The sequence below is a fragment of the Pipistrellus hanaki genome (assembly GCF_964339955.1).
Source record: "Pipistrellus hanaki genome assembly, chromosome: 3".
Classification (NCBI taxonomy): domain Eukaryota; kingdom Metazoa; phylum Chordata; class Mammalia; order Chiroptera; family Vespertilionidae; genus Pipistrellus; species Pipistrellus hanaki.
Window position 1 is genome coordinate 1080560 of NC_140505.1, and position 15423 is coordinate 1095982.

Sequence of the window (15423 nt, forward strand, 5' to 3'; positions counted from 1 at the left end):
CGGCGGAGGCGCTGTCCTCTGATGCTCACTGACCAGCTCGCTCCCCTCCCCCCGCACACAGCCGGCCCAGTGCAGTCTCCTCCTGCTCTCCCACAGGGAGCCTCGGGAACCTGGCTGGGGCGTCTTCATTTCCACACAGGCTTCCCAGCAGCCTCCAGGAGTTTCTACCATTTTATTCTTCCCCACACGCTCACCCAATAACCATTCTGTGTTGCCAAATTACCAGCTGAAAATGGCATTTATTCATCAAAACGCAGCCTCCTGCCCGGCTGGCCTCGGGGCTGAGTGAGGCTCCTGCTGACTGGGCCCACCTTCCCCCACCTCTCCCCCCCCGCCCCCTGGCCCGAGGGCGGTCTCTGGGCTCAGGGGCTCAGTGCTGGTTGTGAAGTATGAAGTGCCTGTGACACACCTTCCCCCACAGCTGGAGGAAATGACAAAACCCGGAGAGCACCCCACACAAACGGCCTCACTGCCTCCGAGCATCCCGTAAGGAAGGATGCGCTGGACAAATGAGGAAAACTTAGTCCTAAACGGGACCCTGAAGGGTGAGGCAGCAGACAGGCCCGGCGAGGCCCCGCAGTCACTGCTCGTGGGGCCCCATTTCTCAGCGTCAAGAACAGTGAGCCCTGAGTCCCACTGAGGGGGGCTGGAGGCGGGCACCGGCGCTCCGCGGCTCAGGCCACAGGAGGGCACCAAGCAGCGGCCACGTCAGGCCCAGCTCCCATGTGGGCAGAACGGAACCATCGCTGGGCATTGAGTCAGCGCCGGAAGGAAGAAGAGAGCCAGGGCCGTGCCTCCGCCTACGGGATCACAGGGCAGGAAGGCAGAGCACCGGGGACCACAGCTCGGAGTAAGGGGGGAAGTGAGAGAGGCCGCCGGCGAGCGCTCCCTGCCCGGACGCCTGGGGCAGCTCTGGGCGCCGAGTGAACGGCTGATGGAGACCTGGCAGCGCAGGGGCTGCTGGCACCACAGAGGACGTGGCACCGTCGAGTCTTTCGATCCCAGCATCTGGAAGATACGTGGGTCCCGTCTCTGAGGGTCACGGAGGGCGCTCCTCCCTCAGCTCGGTCTGTCATGGTGCCTTTATGGGGGAGGGTGCCCAGTCTCGGCTTCCAGGAGAATCTTGGATCCTGAGAGAGCCTCCCTGACTGGTCAAGGGCACCTGCCTCGGTTGCAGGCTCCTCCCCGGCCCGGGCCCAGGTTGGGGCTTGTGCAGGAGGCAACCAATCAATGTGTTTCTCTCCCATCGATGTTTCTCTCTCTGTCTCCCCCGCTCTCTTCCCCTTTCTAAGAACCAATGGAAAAACACCCTCAGGTGAGGAGTAAAAAAATTCACCTTCCCACCAGGGGCTTTTATTTCCTTCTCCTTCTTGGCCAGAAAGAGGAAAACTGAATGAGGCGGCCTCTTTCACAACCTCATCTCCCCGAAGGGGCAGGAGTCCCTCAGGGGACTCTCACGGAAGGACAGACTGTACCAGAATCAAAGAGCTTATCTATCAGTCTCTGTGGAGAGCATGCTGAGAACGTCTACAGATAAATTTCTCAAACCAGTTTGCAGAAGAACTGCGTGCTCGGGTGCGTCTGCCCACCCTCTGGCCTCCGCAGCCCCTGGCAGTGGCGACGGGAGGTGCATTAACCCCGGGCGGGCCAGTCCTGGGGTGCGGGCACCAGGTCGAGCTTTTAAATGCGCCTTCCTCTGGGGGACAGACAGTTGCCTCCGGGAAGTCGGAGCCTGGGGCTCTGCCTGACGACCTTGGTGAGTTGACCCATGCAGAGCCCGGGCCTTTCCTGTGGCTGGCTGACCTGTCATTCTTGAAACTGCCTTTGCCTTCCGAAGCTGCCCTGGTCCCTGCACGACTGCCCCCTGCTGTTGTCCTGGGCCGAAAGGCTTCACGGGCTGGTGTGGCTCAGTGGTGAGCATTGACTTATGTACCAAGAGGTCACTGGTTCAATTCCCAGTCGGAGCACATGTCTGGGATGAGAGCTCGGTCCCCAGTAGGGGGCATGCAGGAGGCAGCCAGTCAATGTTGATGCTGCTCTCATTAATGCTTCTCTCTCCTTCTCCTTTCCTCTCTCTCTGAAATCACTAAAATCATTTTTTAAAAGGCTGTGGAAAAGCCCCAACCAAGCAGACTCTGGGGTGGATGTGTGGGTGCACGCGTCTCCGATGCCTCCAACAGGGCCTCATTGCCCATCTCAGGGAATCAGAGGAAGCCTGAGACCCCGTGACGGGCACCGTCTTCCTTTGTAGCCAAAGACACAGAGAGGGCTGACATGGTCACGCCCAGAGCAGGCAGCCTGGCTGGCCTGGGCCCCAGGTGTGCAGACAAAGGGGTCCCTGTTCACCGTGCCCCATTCCTCATGCTAACAATTTGCAAATCTGTAATAAAACACCTTAACCAGGGTGTGAACTACAATCCACCAATTTCAACTCAGATGTCCCATGATTACGTGTTACCCTGTACGGGTGTGTGTTCAGTTCTGTGTTAATTTCCTCGCTTATGACCATGCACCCACCACCACAGCCAAGACTCAGAACAGACCCAACATTGCAAACTCACTGGTCAGCATTCCATCAACACGTCAATCTCCTCTGCCCACTGGTCCCTGAATGACAACCACTGTCTGCACGCATTTGTGAAACTGTCATTGTAGCAATGCACACACTCCCCTCTGTGACACGGTGACACTGTGACATTGTAGCAATGCACACACTCCCCTCTGTGACACTGTGACATTGTGGCAATGCACACACTCCCCTCTGTGACACTGTGACACTGTAGCAATGCACACACTCCCCTCTGTGACACTGTGACATTGTGGCAATGCACACACTCCCCTCTGTGACACTGTGACACTGTAGCAATGCACACACTCCCCTCTGTGACACTGTGACATTGTAGCAATGCACACACTCCCCTCTGTGACACTGTGACATTGTAGCAATGCACACACTCCCCTCTGTGACACTGTGGCAATGCACACACTCCCCTCTGTGACACTGTGACACTGTAGCAATGCACACACTCCCCTCTGTGACACTGTGACACTGTGGCAATGCACACACTCCCCTCTGTGACACTGTGACACTGTAGCAATGCACACACTCCCCTCTGTGACACTGTGACACTGTAGCAATGCACACACTCCCCTCTGTGACACTGTGACACTGTAGCAATGCACACACTCCCCTCTGTGACACTGTGACACTGTAGCAATGCACACACTCCCCTCTGTGACACTGTGACACTGTAGCAATGCACACACTCCCCTCTGTGACACTGTGACATTGTGGCAATGCACACACTCCCCTCTGTGACACTGTGACATTGTGGCAATGCACACACTCCCCTCTGTGACACTGTGACATTGTAGCAATGCACACACTCCCCTCTGTGACACTGTGACATTGTAGCAATGCACACACTCCCCTCTGTGACACTGTGACAGTGTGGCAATGCACACACTCCCCTCTGTGACACGGTGACACTGTAGCAATGCACACACTCCCCTCTGTGACACTGTGACATTGTGGCAATGCACACACTCCCCTCTGTGACACTGTGACACTGTGGCAATGCCGCGAGCTCCCCTCTGTGACACTGTGACATTGTGGCAATGCACACACTCCCCTCTGTGACACTGTGACACTGTGGCAATGCACACACTCCCCTCTGTGACACTGTGACACTGTAGCAATGCACACACTCCCCTCTGTGACACTGTGACACTGTGGCAATGCACACACTCCCCTCTGTGACACTGTGACATTGTAGCAATGCACACACTCCCCTCTGTGACACTGTGACACTGTAGCAATGCACACACTCCCCTCTGTGACACTGTGACACTGTAGCAATGCACACACTCCCCTCTGTGACACTGTGACACTGTGGCAATGCACACACTCCCCTCTGTGACACTGTGACACTGTGGCAATGCACACACTCCCCTCTGTGACACTGTGACACTGTAGCAATGCACACACTCCCCTCTGTGACACTGTGACACTGTGACATTGTAGCAATGCACACACTCCCCTCTGTGACACTGTGACACTGTGGCAATGCACACACTCCCCTCTGTGACACTGTGACATTGTAGCAATGCACACACTCCCCTCTGTGACACTGTGACATTGTGGCAATGCACACACTCCCCTCTGTGACACTGTGACACTGTGGCAATGCACACACTCCCCTCTGTGACACTGTGACACTGTAGCAATGCACACACTCCCCTCTGTGACACTGTGACACGGTGACATTGTAGCAATGCACACACTCCCCTCTGTGACACGGTGACATTGTGGCAATGCACACACTCCCCTCTGTGACACTGTGACATTGTAGCAATGCACACACTCCCCTCTGTGACACTGTGACACTGTAGCAATGCACACACTCCCCTCTGTGACACGGTGACATTGTGGCAATGCACACACTCCCCTCTGTGACACTGTGACATTGTGGCAACGCACACACTCCCCTCTGTGACACTGTGACACTGTAGCAATGCACACACTCCCCTCTGTGACACGGTGACACTGTAGCAATGCACACACTCCCCTCTGTGACACTGTGACATTGTAGCAATGTGCGTACATGAATCATACACTGAGTAACCTCCTTTGCCTGCCTGTCCTCAGGAGGCACAGTGCCCTGAGTATTGGTTGCTCCAATGGATCTCTGTTCCGTCCTGAGGCTCAGTCCACAGAGTGGGTGACCGCAGTTTCACCAGTCTCACGCTCATCCCCGGAGGACACCTGGATGGCTTGTTGTGTGACTGCTGAGAATAGCACTGCTGTCTTCATTGTTTTGCACGTTTTAGTATGAACGTGTATGCATATCCCGGGGGCAGATTTCCCCAGGAGTCATTGCTGGTTACCGGTTAGTTGGCTGCATTTTAGTTTCGTGAGCAGCTGCTGGCCTGTCTTCAGCAGTGGCTGTGTGTTTCTTTCCCGCCAGCCGAGGCTAAGGGGTCCAGCCCCTCACCCCCTTCAGCGTTGGGACTCGCAGCTCATCCTTTCTGCTCTAATAGGTACGGAGTGGTCGCTCTGTGGCTTCCGTTAGCATGTCCCTGAGGCGGCTGATGCTGGATGTGTTTGTGTGCGCATGAGCCATCTGTGCCCTCCTTGCTCTTTCCTGCCCACTCTCTGGTTGGAGTGTTTGGTTTCTTACCTTGAACACTGAGACTTCTCCTATTTCTCAAAGACCGGTTATTGGCTGATCATGTGGTTTGCAAATATTTTTTCTCGGTCTGTCACGAGACCTTTTCTCCTCTTCAAATGGGTCCTCACAGAGAAAAAGGTTTTAATTTTGATGGGGTTCAACTTATGCACTTTTCTCTACGATTCAGGGTCAAGTCTAAGGAGCCTTTGCCTTTTTTTTTTTTTTTTTAAGCTATTTAGTCTTTTATGCTAGTCTGAGCTGTCCCATTCAATATAACTTTTAGAATAACTGTGTGTGTGTCTGTGTGTGTGTGTGTGTGTGTGTGTGTGTGTGTGTAGACCTTGCTGGGACTGTGATAGGAATTGCATTAACCCTGGGGCACAATTGGGGGAGAACTCATTTGTTTCCTGGGTTAAGTCTTCCAATTCATGAACACAGCGTGTCCTGTCATTTATCAAACGCTTTGTTGTGTCAACTAGCATACTGTTTTCCTTCTCCAGTTTGTTCATGTGATGGATTGCAGGGATTGATTTTTGAATATTGAACCAGCATTCCATGACTGGAATAAATTCCATTTTATGGTGGAGTGTAATTCCTATTATACATTTTAGGGTTCAGTTTGCCTAGGATTATGTTGTTGGATGTGTACCCCCAAGTTCATGAGAGATATTGGTGTGTAATGTCTATCTTCCTTCCTTCCTTCTTCCTTCCTTCCCTCCTCCCTTCCTCCTTTCTTTCTTCCTTTTTCACTCCTTTCTTTTTTCTTTCTTTTCCTTCTCTCTACTCTTACTCTCATTTTTGATATCAGATTAATACTGGTCACCTGAAATGAGTTTGCAAGTATTTTTTCCTCTTATTTTCTGGAGATATTTATGAAACACTGGTGTTAACATTTTTGTAAAAAGAGTGGTAGAATTCTCCAGTAAAACCGTCTGGGTCTGTAAATTTATTTGCTTGGGGGAGGGGGGGGTTAATTATAACATCAGTTTAATTATGGGTGTATGGCTTTCAGACTGACTACTTCATCTTGGTTGAGTTTTGGTAGTTTGTGGTTTTTAATGAATCATTTTAATTTCTTTAACTGTCAAAATTATGACTGCTATTGTTCATGATACTTTCTATCATCTTTTTAATGACTGGTGAATTTGTTTTTATATCTACTGTTTTATTTCCAATACTAGTAATATCTCTCCTCCCCCCCCCCTCCCTCCCTCTCTCCCTCCCTCCCTCTCTCCCACCCTCTTAGAGGAGTATCAGATATATTGATTTTTAAAAAATAGATGACTTTTCTATTAATTCTTTATTTGAATCTTTTGAGTTTTGATTTTTAGCATATTCTTCCTCCAGCTTGATTTGGGTTTACATTGCTTTACTTTTTATAATTTCCTGAGGTAGGAACCTGGGTGATTTTTCAAGCACTATAAGTTTTCCCCTTGGCACAGTTTTAGCTGTATCCAACATATTTTTGTTTTCCTTTCATTCAGTTCTTAGTATGTTTTATATAACTTGTGATGTCCTCTTTGAATCATGAATTATTTTAAAGGGTGTTTTGTTTTGTTTTAATTTACACATGGTTTGAAATTTTCCTGTTACTTGTTTGTTAATAATTTGTAGTATGATTACATTATGGTTAGAGAATACATTTAGTATTATTTCAATTCCTTTAAATGTGTTGAAGTAAATTTTCTGGCCCAGGATACAGTCAACTTTAGGGAATATTTTTTCTCTCCCCTTTTTTCTTTCTTATCTCTTATTTCTCTTTTTCCTTTTCTTATTCAATTTTTCTCTCTTTTCTTTTTTCTATTTAGGGGGTTTCTTTTCTTATTATATATTTTATTTTTTATTATTATAACTTTTTAAAATTATTATTACATTTATATTTTTATTCTTATTTTTTATCTTCCTTCTTTTCTTTTGTATTCTCTCCATTTGTTTGTTTATTTATTTATTTATTTTTAGATTCAATTGATTTTTGAGAGACTTGAAAGGAGAGGGAGAGATAAACATCGATATGAGAGCATAACATTGATCTCCTACCTTCTGTACATCCCCTACCAAGATTCAAGGCTATGATCCAGGCATGCTACCTGACTAGGAATCAAACCAGCAATCCCCATGTACACAGAACATTGACCAACCACCTGAGCCACACCAAAAAGGGCTCTTGTTTTGTTTATTTTTTTAATTCTCTAGTTCTTGTGGTCTCTTGTCTTTTGTTTTCCTTTGTGGTTCTTTTTCTTGGTGGTTGTTGATTTTGCTTTTTACTTTGTGTTGTTTTGGTTTGGTCTTGTTTTTCTCTGGCAGCCCCTGTATTACAGATGGCATCATGTGGTTGAGTTGAGCCTCACAGTCATCCAGCCTGTGGGTCAAGCCCACCCATTAGTGGGACAACAGCACCCAGGACCCAATTACAACAGGAGGGCCCTTATCACCCACACCAGGGACATTCTTACAGCACTTAGATTGGAAGATCAAGGCAGCTATACCACTGAATCCCACAGGACAGCCCCTACAATGGGGCACTCCACCAAGACTGGGAGTCAGAGCAGTTCTCACCAATATGTAGAAACAAAGAAACAGATAACATAGGGAAACAAAGAAACAGGCCCCAATGGAAGAATAGAAGGAATCGCCAGAAAAAGAGCTAAATCAGATGGAGGCAAGCAATTTATCAGAAGCGGGTAGAAAGCAATGGTTTTAAGAATGCTCAATAGCATGAAAAAGTACATAGAAACCAATGAAAACTACCAGTTAGAAGTAAATAATGACATATCTAAAATAAAATAATACACTGGAGGGAATAAACTATAGGTTAAAGGAAGCAGAGGATCAAATCAGAAGATAGGGTAGACAAAAATCTCTCAATCGTAGCAGCAGTTTTTTAAAAAAGCATGAGGATATTTTTGGGAAACTATGAAAGGTAACAACTTCTGCATCATAGGAGTACCAGGGGGAGAAGAAAATGAACGAAGTGTAGAGACCATGTTTGAAGAAATAATGACAGCAAACTTCCCTAACCTGGTGCAGAAAAAAAGTCACACGAGTTCAGAAAGCACAAAGAGTCCCAAACAAGATGAACTCAATGAGACCCACATCAAGACACACCATAATTCAAATGGCAAAGGTTAAAGACAAAGAGAGAATCTAAAAGGCAGCAAGAGAGAAATAGTTACCAACAAGGGATTTCCCATAATGCTGTCAGCTGCTTTCTCAACAGAAACATTACAGACCAAAACGAATGGCATAAAGTATTCAAAGTAATGAAAAGCAAGCATCTGAAACCAAGACTACTCTACCCAGCAAGGCCATCATTAAAATTGAAATTGAAATACTATTAAACAATGGATGCTTTACCAAGAAGATCAAGGAATAAATTAAAAAAATAAAATTCCTGGAAACAAATGATATTGTACATAACAACAACCCAAAACCTATGGGACATGGCAAAAATAGTTCTGAGAAGCCAGTTCCTAGCATTATAGGCCTACCTCAAGACCAAGAAAAATCTCAATCTAACCTTACAACTAAATGAACTAGAAATAAATTAAGAATAAAAGCCCAAAGTAAGTGGAAGAAAGGAAATAGCAAAAAAAAAAAAAAAAAAAAAAAAAAAAAAAAAAAATCACAGTGGAAATAAATGACATAGAGATTAAAACAAAATATCAGTAAAACAAAGAGTGGTTCTTTGAAAACATAATAAAATTGAAGATAGACCAAAGTAAAAGAAGCTACCTAGCCATTGCAATTAATACTTGGGGACTTTTAACTAAAATTCATATGTTTAAGAAAAATCAATGAAATGATGAATTTTCCCAGAATATTGTATAACAGAAAATCAAACAGAAATGTAAAAATTTAAAAACAGATTATTTGCAATAAAGAACTCAACATACATGGTTTGAACTCAAAGAGATCTCAGAAAAAATACTCAAAGTGAGGTGTGTGTGGGGGTGGGGGGAGCATGTACCTACAGGAAAAAAAAAAAAATATATATATATGTGTGTGTGTGTGTGTGTGTGTGTGTGTGTAATTGGACTTCCAGAAGAAAGAGAGAAAATGGGACATAACCTATATTTAAAGATATAATCACCATTAATTTTTTTCAACACCAACAACAGACATCAAGATGGAGATTCAAGGAATTCTATAAGCCCTTCAGGATAATGCGGAAAAAAACCTGAACTGGCACTTTATAGTAAATCTGCTGAAAATCAGGACAGGAAGAGGTCTTACACAAAGAAACTGAATTTTCAATAGGTCAAGTGTTAGATTCATAGAAATCTTCACAATGGGAACAAACAAATAAACAGACAACAGAAGGACATCTTGAAGTGTTAGGGTAAATGAATGAAATTAAATAAAAGGGATCATTAGAAATAACTGACTATTAAAAAATGAACTTTAGTTCATTAAATGTTTTCTAAACTCTCTAGGTAAAAATCCTATATAATAAAATGGAAAAAAATGGAAAACAAAAATAAAAATGAACTTTAGTTCATTAAATATTTTCTAAACTCTCTAGGTAAAAATCCTATATAATAAAAAGCTAATATGCAAATTGACCGAAAAACAGAAACACTGGTTGCTATGACGCACACTGACCATCAGGGGCAGATGCTCAATGTCAGAGCCGCCTCTGGTGGTCAGTGCTCTCCCACAGGGGGAGTGCTGCTCAGCCAGAAGCTGGGCTCACGGCTGGTGAGAGCAGCGGTGGTGGAGAAGCCTCTCCTGCCTCCGGGCAGGACTAAGGATGTCCGACTACTGGCTCAGACCTGCCCCCGGGGCCTAAGCCGGCAGTCGAGCATCCCCCGAGGGCTCCTGGACTGTGAGAGAGTGCAGACCGGGCTTAGGGACCCCCGAGTGCATGAATTTCGTGCGCTGGGCCTCTAGTAACATAAATAATTCAGAATAATATAAAACAAGTATAGGATGCTTATATGATGAGACACATACATGTAATATGCTTGCGAGAATAGTTTCAAGTGAAACATGACAGATATTCCTTATACGGTTTAAATATTAACAGCTTTACTATCACAAATCGGACTAGACTCCATCTGCACACTTCAATATTACCCGTCAATACAATGTACAATAGGGAAGAAATATGTTTCTCAAATCAGACCTGCAAATAGATCAGCCACTCTTTCTAACAAAGAATACAAAAGTTCAGAAAGAAATCCCTATTTGGAGACAGCACACCACTCAAAGTCCTTCCTTCCTGACCACGTTGTGGGGGACACTGCGGGCTGCTCCAGGCTGGGGAGGAACGAAGCGCTGGCTGTCCTTTATCTTCTCAGCACCAGCCCCGCCCCGCCCGGCGCGCATGCTGGGCTGGCGGTGGACGGCGACGGACAGGGCAGCTCACCGGTTCGCTTTCCCACACCTCCTTTGCGGGCGGCCCAGCGGCCTCCTTGGTCAGACGTGTGTGCTGCACGGACTGGTTCCGGGCACTCCTTCCGCTTCCACACGCTGCTCCGTCTGCACATCGCGCTCGGTGTCTCCGTGCCCGCTGGCGGCTGGGCGCAGCCGCTGTGTGAGCGCACAGCCAGTCCTCACGGAACCCGGTGCCCGGCCATGGACACGCAGAGGGGCGCTCGGGGCTCTGCCAGCTGGCTCAGCGGCGCCGTCCTGCTCAGGGCCCGCCTGGGGGCGGCCTGGGGGCACCGATGCCCATGCTGGCACTTGGTCTTCAGAGCAGTTCAGGGTCTGAGCAAAATGGAGGGGAAGGCTCAGAGATTTCCCCCCTCCCCCCCACGGCCCCCACACCCACCCTCCAGGGGGGACGCCTGTCACCACGGAGGAGCCCGCCGGACACGCCATCGTCCCCGCGTCCACCATGGGTGTTGGGGTCGCTCTGTGCCGTGCACCCTGGGGGCTGGGACAGACGTGTGATGGCGTGTGTTTGTCACTTCAGCACCACACACAGCAGTTCCCCCGCCCCACACCCTCCGGGCTCCCCCTCCCTCTCCCTCCTCCCCCACCTCCTCCCCACGGCACTCCCTGACCCGCCCCTGTCCCCGCCGTCCCGCCTCTCCAGGAGGCCACACAGCTGCAGGCACACAGGGGGGTGTTCAGGTGACTCCTGTCAAGAGTCGATGCATTCCGGCTCCTCGCGGCTCCACAGGGCGTTGCGTTTTGTGCTGGGGAGCGTTCCGTCCCTCGACGTGTTGTAGAAGGGGCTTCGAGGTTAAAGTGCTGCACAACTCCAGCCGCACAGCCCAGCGCTCTGTGACCGAGCCCGGACGTTCCTCAGCCCGGGTGTGCTCTCCTGTGGACGGTGTGACCTGTGTCCCCCACGCCATGGGGGACCGTCTGTCTCTCACGGGTGACCCGCCCCGTTCCAGGCCCACATCCTGCCCAGGGCGGCCCTTTCCTCCAGACCCGGGGCCGCTGGTCACCCCACACTCACTGTCAGGACAGCGGTGCACGTTCGCTCATGGGTCCGATGCCCGATCCCCTGCGATCAGGTCACCTGGGAATGGGACTCACAGGTGGCCGCTGGCTCTGAGGTGTCACTGCAGGTGAGGTGTGCCCCAGCGTGCACATGCCTGACTGCGTGTAAAGGCGGTTTATTGACGTACAGGTCATTTCCGAGTGGAGCCACTGCGTCACCAGCGTGCACACATGCTGCCGGACGCTGCGTCAGGCTCCTGTGTCCGGCCCGCACCTCCGGGGGAGAGCGAGGGGACGGTGCTGACCAGGCTCCCTTCCCCCCAGGCTCACCGGCTCCAGCGTGCCCGACCTCATCGTCAGCCTGAGCAACCAGATGTGGCTGCACCTGCAGTCGGACGACAGCATCGCCTCGCCGGGGTTCAAGGCCGTCTACCAAGGTACCCCCGACCCCACGGGGACAGAACCCTCCTACCGGGCGGCACCGGGTGACAGGCGCGAGGAGAGCCCTGTCCCCGAGGGGTGGCCCAGGGACTGGCTCCGCCCTCGCCTCGGGGACGCTCAGGGCCGCTCCCAGGGCAGGAGTACCTTCTCAAAGGCGGGCTGGCGTGGTGCGGCGTCCGCCGTGGTCGTGGCAGGAGAGAACGAGACCCAGTGAGACGGGAGCCCAGCCCATGACACGGCGCCTCTCGGGGTTTACACGCCAGGCCGGTACCAGGGCGTGTGATCGGAGGTGATTTGAGCAGAGGGTGTATGTGCGTGTCATCAGGGGTCACAGGCGCCCCGGCACCCTGGGGTTCATGGAGGAGGGGGGCCAGCCCGTGTGCGGAGGCAGGAGAGTCCCTGCGGGGGAGGCGGGGGCCACCTCAGCGATGGGTCGGGGCCTGGCTCCCTGGGCCCCGTGAGTGAGGAGGGCCCCGGGGAACAGGTCCTCACCTCACGCAGACTGTCCAGTGCCGTGGCCGCCCCCTGCTGTGTGTGTGACAGACAGACAGACAGACGGACAGAAGATGGACAGGCCGTTCCCAGGGTAACCTGCCGCTCTCCCCTCCGGGGGCCCTTGCTGGGCACAGGCCCCCTCACCCCGGGACTGCAGGCACTTGGGCCTGAGGGGAGCAGGGGGCGGGGGGGGACTGAGCAGATGAACCTCTGGTCCCTCGGGAAGGGACCCGCGGCCCCGCCCGGGGCTGTGAGGCCACAGGCCGTGGGAGGAGGGACAGGAGGCCTGTGGGAGTAACAGCGGTTCTGGAGCCCGGGGCCGGGCCGCGCTGGGTGAGAGGGTCCCGGCCCCCTCCCCTCCACCCCGCCGGGATCCGGGGGCGCCAGCGACTGTCCAGCAGGCCTCCTCGCTCTCACGGGAGGCGGGCTCGGGTCTCCGTGGATTTGAGAGGAGACTGAGGCGATGCAGGCTCTGAGAGCGGCCTGTGCTGGGGACGGGGGACGGGTGGTGTGTCAGGGGCCGGCGGGGGCAGACCGGGGCAGGAAGCTGGCAGAGCGCATTGGGCCAGGTGCCCTCCGGTGCCACCGAGAGCCCTGGAGCTGGATGACCGTCAGTGTCCCCAGATTGTGGCCGGGGAGCTGGTCCCGGTGCCGCTGCCCATCGATGCCGGCGGCCCGGCCCCACGGAGAGGCGCAGCCGGCGGGGTGTTCCGGAGGAGGGCGCAGCCGGCCCCGAAGCCGAGGGAGCCAGCACCTGATCCCCTCCCTTCCCCTCTGAACCCCCCCCCCCCCCCCCCCCGTGCCCCAGCTCACATTTTCCCAGCGTTCTCCGTCCTCCACCTGCGCCCCTTCCAGTGGGTTCAGGCAGAGCCTCCTTCTCCTCCTCCTCCTCCTCCTCCTCCTCCTCCTCCTCCTCCTCAGTCACGCTGGGCCTGGCCCTGGACTGAGGGAGGCGGGTGCAGAGGACCTGAGCCAGAATCAGAGCTGAGATCGAGTGCAGCCCCACAGGCTCCTTATCTCACCAGCTCTGTCCCGTCGAGGTCCGAGTCCCAGGTCCAGATGACCTCATCCTATGTCGTTCTGTACTTGCGACACATACAGAAAAGCCAGTTTCCAAAAAAAATGGGCCCGGCCGGCGTGGCTCCGTGGCTGAGCGTCGGCCTCTGAACCAGGAGGTCACGGTTCGATTCCCGGTCAGGGCACAGGCCGGGTTGAGGGCTGATCTCCCGTTGGGGCGTGCAGGAGGCAGCCAGTCCAGGACTCTCTCCTTCCCCCTGCCTCTCTGAAGAAAAGAAGAACAAAAAAGGCCCATTTCCTCGTTTCCTGTTGTCACATGTGTGTAAGCTTTCGTCTGGAGCTGGACTTCCCGCCAGCTGTCCTCCCCGGCTCAGCCCTGCGCCCTCGGAGCCGCCGGGCCTGTGGAGTCCGGCCGGGCAGCGGGGTTCCCCCTCTCCTCCGGGCCCTCCCGCTCCCCGCGGCCCCGGGTGGTGTCTGTGGGGGGGGACGCGGGGTCCTGTCTGGACACGCTCCTGAGGAGACGGGGGAGATCCTCACGGTCCAGAGCGGCCTCTGCAGGCAGCGTGACTCCCTGTGGTTTCAAACAGGCACGGTCCCCTAAGGCCGTGGTGGGCAAAGTGCGGCTCTCGAGCCACGGGCGGCTCTTTGGCCCCTTGAGTGTGGCTCTCCCACTAAACACCACGGCCTGGGCGAGTCTGTGTTGAAGAAGTGGCGTTAGAAGAAGTTTACGTTTAAAACATGTGGCTCTCCGAAGACATGTTAATGGTTGTATCGTTGGAATTTGGCTCTGTGGACTGAGGAGTTTGCCGACCACGGGCCTAAGGAAAAGGTGTGAGTTCATGGCAGCTCCAGGGATGGCTTGGGAGTGGGTTTGCTTCCCGTGGTCTCTCCGTGGCCTCACAGAGCTTTTGCAGACACATCCACACAGGCTGCTCTCTCCCTCTCCCTCTCCCGCCCCCTCCGTTCCCTCTCCCGCCCCCTCCTCTCCCTCTCCCGCCCCCTCCTCTCCCTCTCCCGCCCCCTCCATTCCCTCTCCCGCCCCCTCCGTTCCCTCTCCCGCCCCTCTGTTCCCTCTCCCTCCCCCTCCGTTCCCTCTCCCGCCCCTCCGTTCCCTCTCCCGGCCCCTCCGTTCCCTCTCCCGCCCCCTCCTCTCCCTCTCCCGCCCCCTCCATTCCCTCTCCCGCCCCCTCCGTTCCCTCTCCCGCCCCCTCTCCGAGGCCGAGAAGATTGCCTGTCTGAAAGGCAATTCCAGGCGACAGGCTTTCACATCAGCTTTCAGTCCGTTTCAACTTGACGGCTCTTTCCCCAAACTTTTCACTTTCCTGTTGGAAATGGGATTACACCCCCCGCCCCCCGGCCCAGAAGGCGGGTGTGACTGCTCCTCCTCTCCCAGCGGCCCCACACCAGCCTGTCATCGCCTCCTCCATGCATTCTCCCCCCGTCCGTCAGCACGATGGATCGGAATTACATGATTTCCCTTTGCTGTCACACACAGAGCTGAATTATACGCCCTGAGGAAGGATGTGAGCCCTCCGTTGCCATTGATGTTCCTTTTATTATTACTATTTGTTATTTGGCTTTTCTTCCGAGGTGTGTATCTTTGCTCTCGTTCCTGCGGGTTTTGTGAAAATCCATCAGAAAGCCTGGCCGGCTCCGTGGCCCGTGACTCCTGTGCCCCCGTCGAAAGGCTTGTCCACGGGGCTGATTGCAGTGTCTCCCCGATGGCACCCCCTCCTCCAGGCTCCTCCCCGGGCCTCACCCCCGGGGCCGCTGCGGTTAAACCACAGCCACAGCGCGTGGGAGGCCCTGAGCATCGCCCCGCTGAGCCGAGCCGAGCCGGAGGCCCGCTCTGTGTGATGGCTTCCTCTTTGTCGGAGACGGGGCCCCGGACACCTGCCTGGGG

At 52.8% G+C, this 15423-nt stretch overlaps 1 protein-coding gene across 35 annotated transcripts in view; it reads left to right on the forward strand.

Annotated features, from left to right (window-relative positions):
• CSMD1 (CUB and Sushi multiple domains 1) overlaps positions 1 to 15423 on the forward strand; it is a 574681-nt gene that overhangs the window by 418686 nt on the left and 140572 nt on the right. For 34 of the 35 annotated variants that reach the window (XR_014794550.1, XR_014794551.1, XR_014794558.1 and 31 more), the window contains exon 12: positions 11892 to 12004. Coding sequence is in view for 3 of the 35 variants with exons in the window: in XM_084878313.1 (XP_084734439.1) it covers positions 11892 to 12004 (113 nt within the window). In the remaining 32 variants the exon portion in view is untranslated. Of the gene's footprint in view, positions 1 to 11648; positions 12005 to 15423 lie in introns of those variants that run through there. The other variant, XR_014794557.1, reaches the window with a different exon arrangement.